We start from the raw sequence: 18,090 nt of genomic DNA on the forward strand, positions 1-18,090 counted from the left end.
TGCAGACCAGCAGCAGCCATCTTACTTCCTCAAAAAAAAAACTTCAGTCCCAAAGAAAAACAGTATCAATCCCTGGGTACATGGGTGATCAAATCAAGGACAATTATGGAGCATTAAACCAAGGGCCCGAGACAGATGCAAGCGAGACACAACCATAGGGATTAAGGTACGATCTGACGTAATGTGATTGTAAGTGATTTGTTTGTCGCGCTGTCTGATGATATGATGATTGATCCATTGACAAATACGAAGCATGGCTGCCATGTACATCCGATTTATCCACGCTAAAAATTTAAACCTAAAATATTGGTTCGCTGTCAAATGACAGCCGTCGCTGCTTTAAATCGCTTCTGTATGTCAAGATTATAGACACTTCTTGGAGGTTTTGTGAGGTACTAGCATGCTAACTTATGTCTGTAAACAGTCTATGATCTGTTGTTTTACATGTCTGTCGTAAGATTGTGATATTTACATGTCGAGACTTTCTGTGAAATGACGTTAATACTGTAGATGCTATTAGATGGTTTTATGTTCTGCAGGACAGTAATGTTAAACACACAGGTTATGCATCCTTTTGAAGTCTGACTGTCACTGAACTGTAAACAACCCAACAGATGTAATGGCTTCAGATCAGACATGAGTTGAGTCATGCATAAGTGTAACTTTATATAGGAGGATCTTTGACTGCCCTTCATGTCATCGCCAGTGATAAATGTCCGAAATGGAATTCCGCAGTCCTCGTAGGAAGGATTCGGGCTTTGCTCTATGTGATTTTGCTTTTAAATGAATGATTACATCACCGACAAGCTGAAACGCAATACGATCTGAATTATTTATTTATTATTCCCTTACTTGCTTTAAAATAAACAATAGAGACCATTACAGAAATTCCAATGGATTTAGTGGTTATAATAGGAATTGTATTAGTTTTAATGAAAATTATAATGCTCTCTCTACTGGTAATGCATTGGGGTCTTTTGGTGGGAAGTTATCTGGCAGGCAGGGACCAATAGAATGTTATAATGGTTTTAATGGTAAACACAACAATTTGTCGCGATACCACTAAATCCTATTGAAATCAAGCTGACTGCGATATGCAATGTGTCGATATTTTTGTAATACGTAGCTTGTCCGTGAAGCACGGCTCTGGGATCAGTAGAAATGCTGCTCGATCTAAAAGCAGTGCGAGTTTGAGTCGCTTATAACGTGCATTTTAGAAAGCAACACCCATCAAACAAGATCATTATAAATATACTTTATTATCATTAAAATACCTGATGAGGCTTGAGTAACAGTGATAAAAAGATGTCCATAGGCATTTCCTAGAGTCTAGAACGCGTCTTCTTCTGCAGTGCATATTTGAAGTTTCCGCACGAGAGCGCCCTCTGGCATTCGGATGCAGCAGCATTTTCCTGTACTTCACTCAAAAGCTGTGCTAATCACGTGATATTTATCGTCGGTTAATCGCGACAGCCCAGAAACCATTAAAGTTTGTGATTGTTTTCAGCAGAGATGTATTTTGACCTCCTGTCACTTTCAGTCACTTTTATTAATCTTACTTGATTGTGGAAATTCTGAATGAGTGTATCCGGAGGCATTAAATTAACTGAATATGCAACATTTGATATGTCTTGGCATTGTTATGGATATTCTTGTAATATATAACACTTCATAATAACATCTATATAAATATAAGTAGTTAATGATCCCCACTAATGAAACATTTTAATCGTTGCATATTTAAAGCTATTAACTGCTTTGAGAAAGATTATTACAGGGGCCAGACGAAACATTAGCCTGTGCCATCCCACCTTGTTACTTTCCTTTTATGAACACCTGGAATTTGTTGCCTCCGGTTCAGAACACATGAAAAAGATTTACTGTATCATCTGGATTTGCTGTTTAATTGGGCTACAGAAATTTATTTTCAGTATTTTCCAGGCTGTTAAGTCATGGTTTTTATGGTATGCTGTCTCAGCAGAATCGGGTTCAGTCAGATCTCTGTCAATGGGTTCACTTTAAACAATTACATGTTGGCATTGTGAGGAAGAAGCGATCTGTTAAAAGGAGAACTAGAGAGCACATCTTCCCAGAGAAAACCCCAAAATGTTGTAACTTCACTACTAGAACAATGCAAAAGCTAACTGCAACTTCAGTAAAACAAGAACTACTTTAGGTTATTAAAGTCACAAGGGTTATCACATGGTTTTACATATTACATTAATATTCAAAGAGATATTTAACCCAGAAATAAAAATGCTGTTAACATTTATTCACCCATGCCGTTTAAAACCTGTATATGATTCTTCTGTGCAACACAAAAGAAGATATTTTGAGAGTCTCTGTGGTTATGTGTTCATACGATGAAAGTCAGTGGGGTCTAATATTGCTTGATTTCCAACGTTCTTTATAAAATCTTCTTTTACGTTTTGCAGAAGAAAGAAAGTCATACAGGTTTCAAATGACTTAAGGATGATGTATGAGTATGAAAGAACTCACATCTCTGTGTGAACTGTCCCAGCTCAGATCGCTAAAAATGAAATGTCTCTTGCAAAACACTTTTGTTGTTGTTTTTGTATGGAAGTGTCCAGCCAATAAAAACACAAGCTCAGCTTAAATATCTACTCTTTAACATTGCTGGACGTCATTACAAAGTCTGGTCATTTCTCAGTGAGGTGTCATTTCCTGTGGCTCAGTAGTTAGAGCATGGCGCTAGAAACGCCAAAGTCATGAGTACGAACCCAGGGATTGCACATACTTAGAAACATATTATAATGCAATGTAAGTCACTTTGGATAAAAGCGTCTGCCAAATGCATAAATGTAAATATACGTTTTCCTGCATATCTCTCTATTCAGTAAAAGTGCAGACCCTAGATATTTTGAAAAATGTTTTTTGTCTATACAATGTAAGTTAATGGGGGGGGGCAGTGTTGTTTGGTTACCAATGTTCTTCAAAATATCTTCTGTTGTGTTTTGAAGATGAAAGTCATACATGACATGTCTTTCCAAGACGATAGTCTTTGGCATGTCTATAGAGTAAAGAGTAAAAAGAAATGTTGAAGTTCTTATTTTGTTAACAATGTACATTATAAATGTGAGTTTTTCTCTTAAAGGTGCAATGTGTGATATTAAGGAGGATCTATTGACAGAAATGCAATATAATATACACAACTATGTCTTCAGAGGTATATAAAGACCTTGCATAATGAAGCTTTATGTTTTTATTGCCTTAGAATGAGCTATTTCTAATAGGGCTGCACGATAATTTATCGCGATACCACTAAATCCTATTGTAATCGAGCTGGCTGCAATATGCAATGTGTCGATATTTTTTTTAATGCGTATCTTGTCCGTGAAGCACGTCTCTGGGATCAGTAAGAAATGCTGCTCGATCTAAAAGCAGTGCGAGTTAGAGTCGCTTATAACGTGCATTTGATAAAGCAACACCCATCAAACATGATCATTATAAATATACTTCATTATCATAAAAATACCTGATGAGGCTTGAGTAACAGTGATAAAAAGATGTCCATAGGCATTTCCTATAGATTCTAGAACCTGTTATGGTCTTCTTCTGCAGTGCGTATTTGTAGTTTCAGCACGAGAGAGCCCTCTGGATGCAGCAACATTTTCCCGTACTTCACTCAAAAGCTGTGCATAAATCACGTGATATTTATCGTCGGTTTATCGTGACAGCCCTAGTTTCTAAGTACATTCACCTCGGGTCCCCTTTAGAGTATCCCTAAATGGACAAACTGCTCTACAGAGCGTTTCGTAAATATGTTATCTCCTTCGGCAGAGAAGCAATAGCCTGATGACATCTTAATCCTGTGTCAGCCACCCTAGTGCTTCGAAAGGGAGGGATGGACTGAGCCATTGGTTGCAATTCGCCACCCCACCCCTAGATGCCGCTAAATTTCACAAACTGGACCTTTAACCTAAAAATAAACTTAGGCTGTGTTCAGGCTTAACTTCTTTTTTGAAGCTGCTAGCGTCTGTTTTACATTATTATCCTATGGAGTAAACCGTGTTTTCCAAAAATGTCCTGTGCGCTTTTTTAAACGCCAGCACAGGCGTCTTTTTCTGCAGCTCAGAGCCTCTTTTGAGGTTGAAAAAAGTTCAACTTTTCTGAAAAAAAACGCCCTACATCAAGCTCTTTTTTCACAGCTAAAGAATGACAGTGACCTGTTGTTTCCATAACAACATGCGAGGAACGTGATTGGTTGAGGGGGCTCAAGCTCGAAAAAATGTAATTTTTTATGCGGCCGAAACGCCCGTTGGAGCATAGTTTTGTATAAATGTAAGTTTTATTTTCACTTTCAACAACTTCTGATTGCATTTCTATCGAGAAATTAGTATTGTAGTTTTTAAATATGTGCTTCGTTATTGCAAAGACGCTCTGATTATAATTCAAATAGACTTCCGTTACGTTGCCTATCTGTTTCTCTGGGCTGCCTTCGTGCACAGACGCTACCTCCGAATTCATGGCGTTCAGCTGCTATTTGTAACCATACGCTGCCAGTGTTTTTTTTATTTTTACTAATAAAGCGCCTTTGTCAAGGTCAGTCTGAACACGGCCTTAGGCTGCACATTTCAACCTTTGGGTTCATAAGTGATGTCAGTTGTGTACGATCAGAATATGTTTTTATTTCAGTTTATTCTTTGGTTTATGCTAGCATTTGCATACAGCGCGTGTGACTAAAATTTGTTGTTAGCTGGATACTCAAACCTTTTTGTTTTTTCTAACCGTGTTTTTTGTACCCATCGAGCTGCATCCACAGACTGTTTCATAGGTCCATTTTTAAAATACATCACGCTCCTAAAAGACCAACCAGCTAAAATAAACACTGTACAGTAAAGAAAGTGAGAGATGTAGTCCAGCAGCTTGAGTTTATTTGTGTGGGAGGTTATCGTATCTTAGCAACAGTGACTATCAAGGACTAAAAGCAGACTTTCAATCCATGCACATTGTGTGCAAGATGCTGGCACACTCCTCTGCAAAACATAAACAAATTGTGGGTTTAGCTAGCTATCAAACATGATGCTTTTATAGGACAGAGAGTGTACGAAATGCAAAAATAACCACTTAACAAGAATATGTTGGCATTAGCAAGTGTGTTATGTAAGAACACACTGAGGCATGGCCTGTTAGTATTATAGCTGCACACTATTGTTTGAATGTTTATTTGCAGTGCATCATGTTCAGCTTCCTGATTGGTTATCTTGATCATTACGTTCATTATGGACAGTTACAGAGAATACATAAATTATGCGACCAGTCATTTCAGGGGTCATATCAGGCCATGATGTTTTTTGCAGTATCTACATTTCCAAACATGTTTTGTGATCTTTTATAAGTGACCAAAGGTCCCACAATGTTTTACTTAATGCAAAAGGCCCAATACATCAGCCAGTAGAAATAGCTGGCATTTATATTTCAAAAGCTGACATTGTTTTTGAAAAGACTAGATTGTGTTAGAAGCAACAGAAAGGAACAATTATTCAGCACTTTGTAGACAAATGATTTCTTTTAGGATGGGATGTGTTTGGGCATCCACAGGAATTGTGAGGGTGCACAGTGCTGACAGGACAGTCTGTCTTTTAAAGATTATTCTAGACATGAAATGATGTGGCTTTATTTTTAACAGATGGCAGCTAAGAGACAAAATTCCTCATTGGCTAAATAAATCAGTCACATTACACATAAGCAAAAATTTCTGCATTTGTTTTGGAATGATACATTTGAAATAGTTGCTTAACCTGCCACTAAAATCATGAAAAGAACGAGATGCTGGATTCCCATATGACATGACTAGGGGTTTTTGAATGCTGAATGTTTCCTGGGAAGTAATGACTGTGGTTTGTGCTGATGTGGTTTTAGTGTATACTAGCCGTTTATAATACCATGGTGAGGACTGTATTTGTTTTTATTGGTTTCACATCCACCACGATGATGTAAAGTAATGAAAGGCTTACAAACACTGTGTCCATTCATTCAAATCCTGTGGAGATTATTTGCTCACGTTTGATAGATATTTAGGTCAAGAGCAGCAACTGTATATGCCGTAGATTTGAAACATCCTCTTTTTTTCTCATGGCTAGAGTGATATTACAGACATTACCACATCCTTGACCTATTACATCATTCTCATATAATGCTCCATTTAATCTATGAAAGATTTTGGTGATTGCTTGTAATACAAAGCCTGTTGCCTCTGCTTGAGTTTTTCTGCTCTTTGACCGTTATTCATCACCTAAATCTGTCTTTGTCTTTTGCAAAGCGTGAACTGAGCTTTCTGTGACCACACCTCCTGCTGATCTCCAGCGAGACCGTTGACTCCTCGCTGAGGAGACATGGAGGACCAAGGGGATGCTGGGATTGGGGGTTTGTTGGCACCCAGTCCACAAAGTGAGGCTGTTACCCATGAGATGGGCGAGCTGTCCCTGCATCCCAGCCAGAAGCTGCCCCCCCTCAGCGAGCGCAAGAACGGTAAGTTCTGGGTATAAAAAAGTCCTTTGATCCCAGGGATCACACCTTAGACGGGAAGAAATGGAATCTTTGGACTTTGCTATTCAGTAACAAACTAACCACATAGTAATGCTCAAGCAACAATGGGTGATTCTCACTAAATCTTGGTTTCAAGATGTCAAACATGATTTTCTTAAAAACACTTTCCATAAATTTCGTTTTTATTCATTAAAAGCAATGTGTGACATGTTTAAAAGCATTAATTTCGCAACTTTTACTGACATTTCAAAATTTTATTTTACAAAAAAGGCCTTATAAATTCTGTAACAATTTAAAACTGTCAATCCCATAACATGTTTTAGTAAAAAAAAAGCGAAGCCGTGATGCCTAAGCAAGTTTTTATTATTCATACATAATAAGACATTAATGAAGTATATTCTAATAGAAAATTATACATGTAACATTTTTTCTAAGTGCAAAAACCTACCTGTAACGGTAATGAGAATAAAAAAAGTCAAGAATATTAAGCTTCTAACTAGAAAAATATAAAGTAATTTTTTAACCTGTTAGCCATTTGAACGGTACTGGCAGATGAAATCAAACTTAATGTACATTTTTGTGTGTGTGCAAACAGTCCTTTAAAAATGTTACAGAGGATGAGATTATCAGTCATGGACTTCTTTTTTCCACTGTTTCTTCATTTTTATTATAAATGAAGATTCTGTCAATTCTGTAATTTTTTTGTCACTTTTTGTCATTTGATAACATCTAGTAGAAGATCCAATAGTTTTTAATTTAGTCAACAAATTTTAATTACATTTAAATTAAAACATACCATGCACTCGGACAAATCGGGACCCATTACGGGAATGAGAATTTCAGCAGAAAAAACAATAAAATACAAAAAAAGGTTTATTATACAATTATGCTTTTTTATACAATTATGTTTATTATACAATTATGCTTAGGTAGAGAACACAACTTATCTTTATTAAGAGTCTGTCAAGATCCAAAAAGGACATACTGTAAAAGATTCACTGTAAATTCGAATTAGTTCAGTTTACTTAAAAAAAACTTTGGAAACCGATTGCCCTTATTTTTTCAAGCCGAACTGAAAGGTAAAATTAAAGTAATCAGCTATAAGTAAGTAGAACAAGCTTTTTCTGAGTAATTTAACTACTAAATATCAAGTTTAATATCTCAATTTCACTTAAAATACTAGTACTCTTGATACAGATTTACTATTCCATTTTAAGCTACGACAACTTAAAAAACTATGTGCAATCGGTTTCCAAAGTTTGTTCAAGTAAAGTGAACATGTTTTTTTAAATACAACTAAAACAGAAGACACTCAACACATGTTTGACATTATCAACTGTTTCTTTTTTAATAAACAGCTTGTTAGGAACATCACAATAACTGGCAAATGTAGACGCAATGCTTCTGTCTAAACAGATCTCTTATGCCTCATTCATAAAATTTGTCTTTTTGAAGCCAAATGATACACAAACTTAAATTGAAGTCATTGTTCACTGAAAAGTTGTGTCGAAAATCTTGCTTGACAACCGGTTATCATTTGTTTTCATTGTTTGGAAAACCGCAGCTTGGACATTCTGCTAAAAATGATCAATTTTTGTGTTCCACCAAGTCATCAAAAGACATACAGTAAGGGTGAATAAATTATGAGTTTTAATTTTTAGTTGATCCTTTCCTTCAAGCAGTACAGACTGGTACTAGCTTGTTTTTCCTTCAACAAAGATATCTGATTTAGATGTCTTTCTTGGCTAAATGTTTGCCATCAGTCAGATTTTTTGGCCATTTTTGGTCAAAAGTGAATTTATTGTGCGATTTGAAATTTGGCCTCGGCCTGGAATCACATTCATTGCCACTTTGTAATCACAGCTTGTATAAATTCAGGCCCTTCAATTGACTTCCTTTTGAAATTCACAGCATATCCTGATTAGGTTTGATCTCCAGTCGAAACGTTTTATTTTTGTGCCCACTAAGACGGAGAGGGTCTTTTTCCATTCTCTCAGTCCTTAGTAAACAGAAGCCGTCGTTTTCTTTGCCTCGTCGTTTAGGTGCAGACATTGATTGACATGTGAAAGGTCACAGGACAGCGTTGACTGCATGTGCTGGCTCACAGCTCTATGAGGGCTGCACCTCTGGGTCTCTAGTTATGCCGAGGTCATGCCGTCACATCGAGTGGAAGTGTAAACCGCTGCGGCTCTGGCAGTGAGTGGTCTGTGTCAGTTGCTCATCCTCTGGCGGTCTGTCAAAGAAGATGTTTACTATGTTGATGATGAAGAAGATGATTATTTCTGAATGATGGTTGTTTTTTCCGGCTCCCATCTACTTTCATGACCCATCTATCTTTAACTGGCAAAGTTTTGATGTGAACATCCAACGGCATGACAAAATGTTTAGCCAACTTTTCAACATTGAAACAATAATGTTTAAGCATTTGCCAGGCGGTTTTATCCAGTACTCTAACTAAACCTCAATCTGAATCATGAGGATTCATTGGCAGGGAAGGGTTAACCATGCCCTGGTCTTTATGCCCCCTCCTTTCTCACTGTGAGGAGCAGAAATGCTCTCTGGTCTGAGGGAGTCCCAGTTTCAGAGGAGCTGATAACTGTGCATGGAGAGCCCTGACGAACTGGATCTTCATTCTGGAGCCCAGGGATCTTTTGAGTTCGTAAGGACGGGCGGATAGCATGGCGGCTTGATTAGAATTGGATCATCATGACACCTGCAGAGGAAGCCTCATGTCAGGTTCTGCTGTGTGCTGCTCGACTCTGAGAGGTGGATATCTCAAAACTGAACTGTCGCAGATTTATCTCATTTTGAATAGCTTTTTTTAGCTTTCTGAAGCTTTGTTCAACTGTGTTTGCTAGGCTGAAGTGTAATGGAAATTTTCATGACACCCTTAAAAAAAACTGAAAATTAGGAGGCTTTCATGACTGAGATAAGTGCTTTGCTCTGCAGTTACTCAAAATAATCTGCAGCGAACGTTTGAGGTTACGCATCGGATGCAAAACAGGATAGTCGTGATTGTTCCTTATAAACAGCATCTTTTTTGAAAGCCTTAAAGCATTTGAATGGACCTCCATGACTTTCTTCCTAGTAGCTGTTTTAAAGCTACTGAGTTGCAGTGTTGGTCCGTCTGAATTCTTACTCGGCTTTTAAAGAAGACTTGAATGAATTTCGAGAGAATTCGGCCTTGAGCATCTCAGATTCTCTTGCTCATCATATGTGAAATAACTCAACCTAAAGAGCTGCATTGTTATCTTTGCATTGCAGATTCAGGAGATCTACAGTAAACACATTTTCTGACATCCAGCTTAAGTTTTGTTTTCTACGCCTCAAGTAAAACATTTACCTGATTAGGATCAAGGTCAATGTTGAGTCATCTGCAGTCAGAGCACCAGGAATGCATCTGTTATCCTGCTGTTATACTGTAGCAAAGGCCCCATTATTTTCAACTTCATGGCACATTATTTTCTTACTGTCAAGCTGCAATTGTTAACTGTTGAAGAAAAAATGACTTAATGTACTTATTTTTGCGAGGTCAACTGATATCACACTTACTTCTGCTTTACACTTACACTTAAAGGGATAGTTCATCCAAAAATGAAAAATCTGTCATCATTTACATTGTTTGAAAGAAACCTGTATAAATTTCTTTGTTCCAATGAACACAGAGAAAGATATTTGGAAGAATGTTCACATTTTCAGTTCTGGGACATCATCCACTACCATAGTAGGAAAAATATTGTATTTTTTTGTTCTGTTGAACACACAATGAGATATTTTGAAGAATTTAGGAAAACAAAGAGTTCTCGGGCACATTTGACTACCATTTAATTCTTCCTACTATGGTAGTCAATGATGTCCCGGAACTGAAAATGACTAACATTCTTCCAAATATCGTTCTTTGTGTTCATAATATATATTATACAGGTATGAAGTTACATAAGGGTGCGTAAATGATGACAGAATTTTCATTTTTGGATAAACTATCCCTTTAACATCTGCTAAATCGTACCTAGAAGCTAAATTTGTAAATTTATAAGCTTAGAATCGGGCCAAGGTAAGGATACGGTTTTGAAAATAGAGTCTTATTGTACTAAGCTTGCGAAAATAAGTGTAAAAAAGATTCCTCCTGTCTTGTAGCTTGACTCCGCTGAAATGTGGAAATACAGTGGCCCAGTCAAAAGATCTCTATTTGTTTGGGCAGCGTTGACTGAACTGGGGCAAAAGTTTGGGATGTTTGTTTAAGCAATCGTATATAAAGTGATCGACAAAGTGTTTTTTCTTTTCGGTGTGGTGAAACTGATGGTGCAGAAATGACACATCTCACCTTTGAGTGCAGAAATTCATAGTGAAAGTGGTAAAATGACAATTGTTTTCCTCATCACCTCAGGCGACCTTATTAACAGCAAACGGGTGTTATTTTATCAATGTTCATTTTTAAAATGCGGTAATTTACAAAAGCTTGCAGTACTTTACCATTAAAGTTGTTTTTTCCTTAAAACCATGACCTTGGCATTGCTAATGGCATTCTTTGTTATGTAAGCTACAGGATATTAACTACAACAAAAAATGATGTTTGACTTAAATTGTAAAAATTTTGCACTGGCCTTGTGCGTTTAAGGATTTTGGTTAATGAATACCCCTGCTGACAGAGCTCTTGATTTTCTGATAAATGACATGTTCAGACAGCTCTGACCAATTTAAGATGTTATTATAATCAGCCAAGTAAATCCGGGAGGCTCAGCCAAAAAGACAAAAGAAAAATGTCTTCAGAATTTTCCCAGGAAGTGTGTGTAGAACAGCGTGCTTCAAAAGGGTCACTCAAGTGCCCCGGTGTTTTGGTAGCAGGAAAGACTATTTTTTATTTTGAATGGTGACTCTTACGTAATGGTAAAGAGGAAATGTGTGATCTCGGTTGCTCAGTTTCCCCTGTTTATGTATTTATGCAGATTTGTTAACCAGGTGTTCAAAAGTCTGATTGGGTTAAGAGCATAACCTTTCTTCTTCTCTCCACCAGTTCTCCAGCTCCGGCTGCAGCAGAGACGTACCCGAGAGCAGCTCGTAGATCAAGGCATCATGCCACGTGAGTACATGACCCCTGCTATATAATACTGATGCATGCCCCAGTGTAGGCAGGAGAAGATTCATTATATTTACTTGATCATTTTGAAGATGGCTTCAGGTCTTAATATTAAGGAGGCAGTCTCAGGCCAGTTGAGGCTCATTCCTGTGTTGACCATATTTTCAGTTACTGGGCACGCAGAAAAGTCTATTTTTGAGTCTTGTTTTTTGTTGCAAAGTGTTGAGTAAGTGATGATGTACATCCAGCAGGTAGTTATTGCAAAATAAACCCGACAAGATCAGTTTTGTGCGTTGTCAGTTTTAGTGGTTGTTATTGTGTAACATACCTTGAAATGACGCGACTGACCAAACAGAATCAAGTACTGCTGAAATAATGTGTTTTTGTATGCAAAACCCAGAAGTGAGTTAGCATGGTAGCACTTCTGGTTCCGTCCCCCAAAGTCAATGGGTTTTTTAAATGGGTTTTTGGTTGAATGCCTGAAATATATTCACTCTTTATTCTACTACATAAAACACACCAGTAATGACGTCTGTAAGATGTTTATCTTTAGAATGAGAATCAGATGTTTTTACACAGCAGATCTCCAGATATTTAGCAGACATATTACCGACATACCTGCGCTATCTGGGGGACCTTATGAACGTCATCATACATAAATATCTCACAAACATTTGCACAAATTAAAAAAACGGATGTAATAAATACAGTTTGAAAGACGGCTGGAGGCTTTATGTCGATGTCGAGCAAGTATAGCCTCGTGTTAGCTTTTTACTTTTGCTTATTGTATTTAGGCTTCGAATTTTGTAAATGTTGTGTTAATTCGTAAAGATGATCTTGATAGACAAAACGTCTAAACGCCACAAAAATGTGTTAATCACAGAGTTTCTTTTTTGCGATCTTTCAGAAGTCTAAAGGAAAATCCATAGGCTTTTGGATGAGGAAACCCGTGCGATGCTAACCTCTGGGTTAGCCTACAAAAATACACCATCCTTGCTGCACTCCATAATACGAATTATATCCACTTGAAATGCAGTTTAAAACCCATTTTCTTTTGGCTAGTACAAAGGAGGTGTTATGTAGCAGAACACAGACGATTGGCTGTAGGGAAAAAAATAGAAGTAGAGGGATTTGTGATGTCACACAAAAAGTAAAATCATTTTAGAGGCCGAGCCCGTTCAAACTTTTTGATTAAAGAATAATGAGACTAGAAAGGTGCCGTAAGAAAAGTAAATAAAGTCAGTTTTGTTTTAATGTTGACTGAAACATCCTGTCAATGTGCATTCAAGAGAGGAAATCTGTTGCTGTGGTTGCTGTACCACAGTTTCTCTCTTTTTACATCATAGTCGTCTGTCATCGGGCCATGGATGACCGCCGCACATCAAACAAACACATCAGTTTGTTCCATTATTGCTCAGTCATTTTCCGTTCGAACCCAGTTAGTGAGCAACACGTGACAGCGTTTAAACTCGCTAAACACGGTTTTGCTTTTTCTCTCAACCTTGCTTAATGGATTACGTTGCATGCTTTCCCATCAATCGTTGTAAATCATCCTGCAGATAAGAGTTAGCTTGAAGTTTGCGACTAACAGTACGTTAATCTTAGTGTGTCCTTCTACCTCGCTTCATCTCTGAGCAATATCTCCATGTGAAACCAGGCACTACAGCAAATGCTAGTAAGCAGCACTTTGAAAGACCGGAGCTGATGAAAGCGCAGCGTGTGTTTGAAGTGTGTGGGTGATGACCTTGTGTCCTCCAGAGACTGATGCTCTGTATGTGTGACTTTACAGCCCTGAAGAGCCCGGCAGCCTTCCACGAACAGATCCGCAGCCTTGAGAGAGCCAGGGTAAGAGCGGACCACCAGGACTCAGCCATCTGGGATCTCTGATCCTTCTTAAAACCCCTTGAGGGTTCCACAGAGGGTTCCTTGAGGGGACACACATGAACCTCTCTGTTGTTTTAGCGGCTTAAGGCCTCTGTAAATGTGTTTGTAATTTGCAAAGGGGATCATCGCAAACTCTTTGGAGTGGTTGCTTTTATCCGTGAATTGCAAAGGGATTTGGATTTTAAACTCTGAATCCTTTGTCTCTCTGTAGACTGAAAATTTCCTAAAGCACAAGATCCGCAGCCGTCCAGAAAGGGCTGAGTTGGTACGGATGCACATTTTACAAGGTAATTTTCCATTCACGTCGCATGAGGTACATTGGCAGCAAATGGGCATGGTACAAACAGAGGTTACGTTGACCACATTTCAGACCTACAGATATCTATTGTTATAGGTCAATATTCAGAATTGTGGACTCTGCATTGCAGGAAAAGCTCACCCAAAAGTTTAAATTCTGTCATTGTTCATACACCTTCATATTGTCCCAGACTGTGATTTTACCCATTCATTTATATTGTATAGACAAAAAGCAATGCAAGTGAATGGGTACCAGTTAACAACATTCTTCGAAGTATCTTCTTTTGTGTTCTGCAAAAGAAAGAAAGTTAAACAGGTTTAAAATGATGAGAGGGTGAGTAAATGACGAGTTTTCGGGTGAACTATCACTTTAAGGCTTTAAATGCAAAGTCCTGGTCTCCGTAATAAAAAAGAAAACTCAGCATTATTTCTTCTTTTCTATTCCACAGAAGTAATTTGGTTTTGCGAATAATGACAGGATTTTCAAATATTTCTTGAAATTGGGATGAATCCAGATTCTGAATCAACCACCTTACTTTCTCCAGCCATGCAGTGCTTGTCTATTGTTTACTGCCGTGGTTTCGTTTGGTCTTGATTGTTGTGATGGTTGTTCAAGAGTGGTTTGTGTAATTGCGGCGCTGATTGTCCGTGGTTTTTGGTGGTTTGGCAGAGACTGTGGCCGAACCCTCTTTACAGGCCACGCAGCTGAAACTGAAGAGAGCTCGACTGGCCGATGACCTGAATGAGAAGATCGCTCAGCGGCCCGGGCCTATGGAGCTGGTGGAGAAGAACATCCTGCCTGTAGACTCCAGCGTCAAGGAGGCCATCATTGGTGATTATATTAATCCAAATATCAAACTTGTTAAACGTGTCCTTAATGGGCGGACAAGATAATGTGTCCTAAATGTGGATGTATAATGGAGAATGATTATCCTCTGTTCTTTCATGTGATAATTGGATAGATGGTCAGATGCAGTACCCCAAAATTCTAGAAGACTACCAAATAGATGAGGACAGCGGGGATGCTCTGTCACCTGAGCAGCCGGGTAGTCAAGAGTCCCAAGGTTCTGCTGCTTCACCCGGAGATGTGCGGATCATGGAAGAGTCTCCACCATTGCCCTATCACCTTTTACAGGTAGGTACTGTATGCTTGACTTCAGAGACAGAACACAATGAGAAGTTTGGGCTCATCATTTGTTTGCTTTTTTTTACAGAAGTTACCTACAGTCACAACCACTTCAACAGCTTTCCTCAAGCCTTTTTCCGCCAATCGACCAAAGGTTAGCCCTCCTGTGCCCATGCCACAGCAGCCAGTCACGTTTATGCCCCCTGTGAAATCCGGACCCACCCTTGTAAAGGTCAGTAAAAGGGCACAATTATGAGGAATAGGGGGGTCACAGTATTGTCAATAACCATGATATTAAAGACAATGATTAGCGATATTGTGTTAATTCTACACCTATGATAATATTGTAAAAAACCAGCACTTGTGTAAAGTTTTGCCTAAATAGTCACAGTAGTTACATTTATTACATTATTTATTGGCCAAAAAGGAAAAAGCAGGAGATACCGTGATAATAGTGGTACAGCAATTCTTTGACCACGATAACCGTGTATTGAAAATCTGATATCGTGACATGCCTAATGGGGAGGCACTATTCGACCAGTAGCAGACTGGTGTGTTTACAAAATTTGTAAACAGCAGTTAGTTTTGTCATTTCCATTTGGTTGACTCTAGTGGTACACAAATTACACATTTCACTTTATCAAATGTAATTTGATTAAAATGGCCTTGATTCCGATGTAATGCATCATGCTACAAGTTTCTATAAATCTCTTTCAATCTACAGCAAAGTCAACCCAAGTTACCCGGAGATAGGAGCCGCAGCAAGAGGGGCAAGGAGGCCAAGCCACGTGTGAAAAAGTTAAAATATCATCAGTACATTCCCCCAGACCAGAAACAAGAACCCAACCAAGCCCCGATGGACTCGTCATACGCTCGATTACTACAACAACAACAGCTGTTTCTGCAGCTACAGATCCTCAGCCAACAGCAACAACAGCATTATAACTACCAGACCATCCTTCCTGCACCACTCAAGTGAGCAATGACATCCGGTTTTGTGTTTGTAATCAATAAATAAAGCCCAGTTGTCCAATGCAGTCACTGAGTTGAGCACAGGCACCTGGTTCGATTATTGCAAACCATTTGACGTCTTAACATGCCCTGTTTGGTATGTTGTAAAAGGTCATTCCATGCTTTTGAAGCCTTGCGTTGGCCTGTCCTTTGTCAACCATTTGTATAATCACTGCATATGGTTGGTTTAGGTCTTAAAAACACAGTATCGTGTGGCCAGTGGCCCACAGGACCCCATTACCTAGTTTCCAATAACAAATCCTGTTTGGTGATTTTCATTGATGGCAGGAAGTCGATGAGGTTTTTCCTCTGCTTCTTTGTGTTCGTGTGCATTTTAACTGCCTTTGTTTTTTGCCTATGCATTGTTCAGTGGCGTTTATTTATTGAGAACAGGAGTGGAACGACACAGTTGTTCCTGCTGTAATGTTAAGTGATTTTGTTCCTCTCTTCTCTCATCTACGTCCTTCCTCGCACATTACTCACCAGGCCTGTAATAGAGGGACAAAATAGCGGTGCCACAGTGGCTATCAACAGCACCAGCAACCTTCCAGCCTCCATCATGGTTTCTCTGCCAACAGCAACACCTGTGCGGCCTAACAGCACCCTTTCCACCCGCAAGGCTGGTGTACTACCAGCCCACTTGGAGGAGATGAAGGTACCACTTACTTCCCACAAAGAATGTAATATTTTACACATGTCATATTATACACAGTTATATAAATGTATCATTTATATAAATTTGGTTTAGTTTGTTTTGCGTCTTTGGTAGCAGCTTGCGATTGATTTCTAAACACATTGGTTTATATTGGCAGGTGGCAGAGCTGAAAATGGAGTTAAAGTTACGTGGTCTTCCAGTGTCAGGAACAAAAACGGACCTTATTGAACGGCTTAAACCTTTCCAAGAAAACCCAATCGCTTCTGCACCCAACAACTGCACCGGACCTAACACACAGCCCTCCAGCACCCCTATGGAATTATCCAGTGCCACTACAACCCTCACACCCTCCCAGCAGACCTCAGAAAATATGAGCTCTACCCCACCCGTTTCCCCTGGTTCCACAGAGCTTCACAGGCGAGAGGAGGCATCGATGGAGGCACAGAATTGTAACAGCAGCAGTGTGGTAAAGGCGGCTCCTGAGGAACAGGACCGGAGGCTACACGAAAAAGAGCGTCAGATCAAGGAGCTGCTGCGTAAACTGGAGCAGGAACAGAAGCTGGTGGAGGAGCTGAAGATGCAGCTGGAGGTGGAAAAAAGAAGCGTCGTTCCACCTTTGGAAAACAGCAACATTTCCAGCGTGGCCGCCATGTTGGCTTCTGTCAAAACTGAAAGCACTGTCCCTCCCAACTGCACGTTGAATTCACACACTACACCAACGCTGGTGAAGCTTGAGGATCCATATCTCCACCAAGTCACCGCCACCCCCCTCCCCCAGTTTATTATCAGACATCAAGGGGTCATAGGACAGCCCCAGACTATTCTTACCACTCAACACGGGGGAACGCAGATACTTCTCCCAATGCCCCTGGCAAATAACACCACTACCATCCAGCTGCCCAACACTAATGTCAAACTACAGGTGAACAAATAGTTACTGTATTTTGTCAAAACAGACATTGATGACCCATACAATATCACTTTTTATTGATTGTGTACATTTCCAATGTTCTTCGCAGTCAGTCTTGCAGGCTGGTGTCTCACCGTCAGGGCAGAGATTAATTCAGACCCCCCAGCTGCAACCCACCAAAGCTGAGAGTCGTTCATCACGGCAGCTAGTCAATCACAACCACATAGTTCAGGTCAGTCTTTATTCGCACCGGTATAATGACTGATAAGCAAATCATGACTGATGCTCAGCTCAACTGTGATTACGTTTCTCTTTAGTAAGTGTTAGGGGTGTCACAATGTATCTTATTGAAATTATAAACAATTCAGTGCCAGTATCTGGTTGACACTAACAGTAGGTGGTGGTGTTGAACCTGTTTAACATTTTGCCATTAGTGTCACAATGGTTAAAACCCTCTCCCTCCATACACTTCAGTTCTGAGTGTGATTCATTGGCCAAAAAAGAGAAAACACAAAATAATTGGAAAAAAAATTATTGGACACAGACCAATAAGATAATCGCCAAATATCGGCTAATTAGCCGGTCGATAAATCGGTTAGTCACTACATTTGTTCACTCTA

At 39.2% G+C, this 18,090-nt stretch overlaps 1 protein-coding gene across 1 annotated transcript in view; it reads left to right on the forward strand.

Annotated features, from left to right (window-relative positions):
- Nucleotides 1–18,090, forward strand: part of mrtfba (myocardin related transcription factor Ba) — a 24,771-nt gene continuing 6,681 nt past the window's right edge. The window contains exons 1-12 of the mRNA XM_057357752.1: nt 1–166; nt 6,284–6,492; nt 11,525–11,590; nt 13,377–13,432; nt 13,683–13,758; nt 14,439–14,600; nt 14,731–14,903; nt 14,983–15,126; nt 15,619–15,869; nt 16,392–16,560; nt 16,718–17,482; nt 17,580–17,702. Of these exons, the coding sequence (XP_057213735.1) occupies nt 6,357–6,492; nt 11,525–11,590; nt 13,377–13,432; nt 13,683–13,758; nt 14,439–14,600; nt 14,731–14,903; nt 14,983–15,126; nt 15,619–15,869; nt 16,392–16,560; nt 16,718–17,482; nt 17,580–17,702 (2,121 nt within the window). The 5' untranslated portion in view covers nt 1–166; nt 6,284–6,356. The remainder of the gene's footprint in view (nt 167–6,283; nt 6,493–11,524; nt 11,591–13,376; nt 13,433–13,682; nt 13,759–14,438; nt 14,601–14,730; nt 14,904–14,982; nt 15,127–15,618; nt 15,870–16,391; nt 16,561–16,717; nt 17,483–17,579; nt 17,703–18,090) is intronic.

Source organism: Triplophysa rosa, linkage group LG18, assembly GCF_024868665.1.
Source record: "Triplophysa rosa linkage group LG18, Trosa_1v2, whole genome shotgun sequence".
Lineage (NCBI taxonomy): Eukaryota > Metazoa > Chordata > Actinopteri > Cypriniformes > Nemacheilidae > Triplophysa > Triplophysa rosa.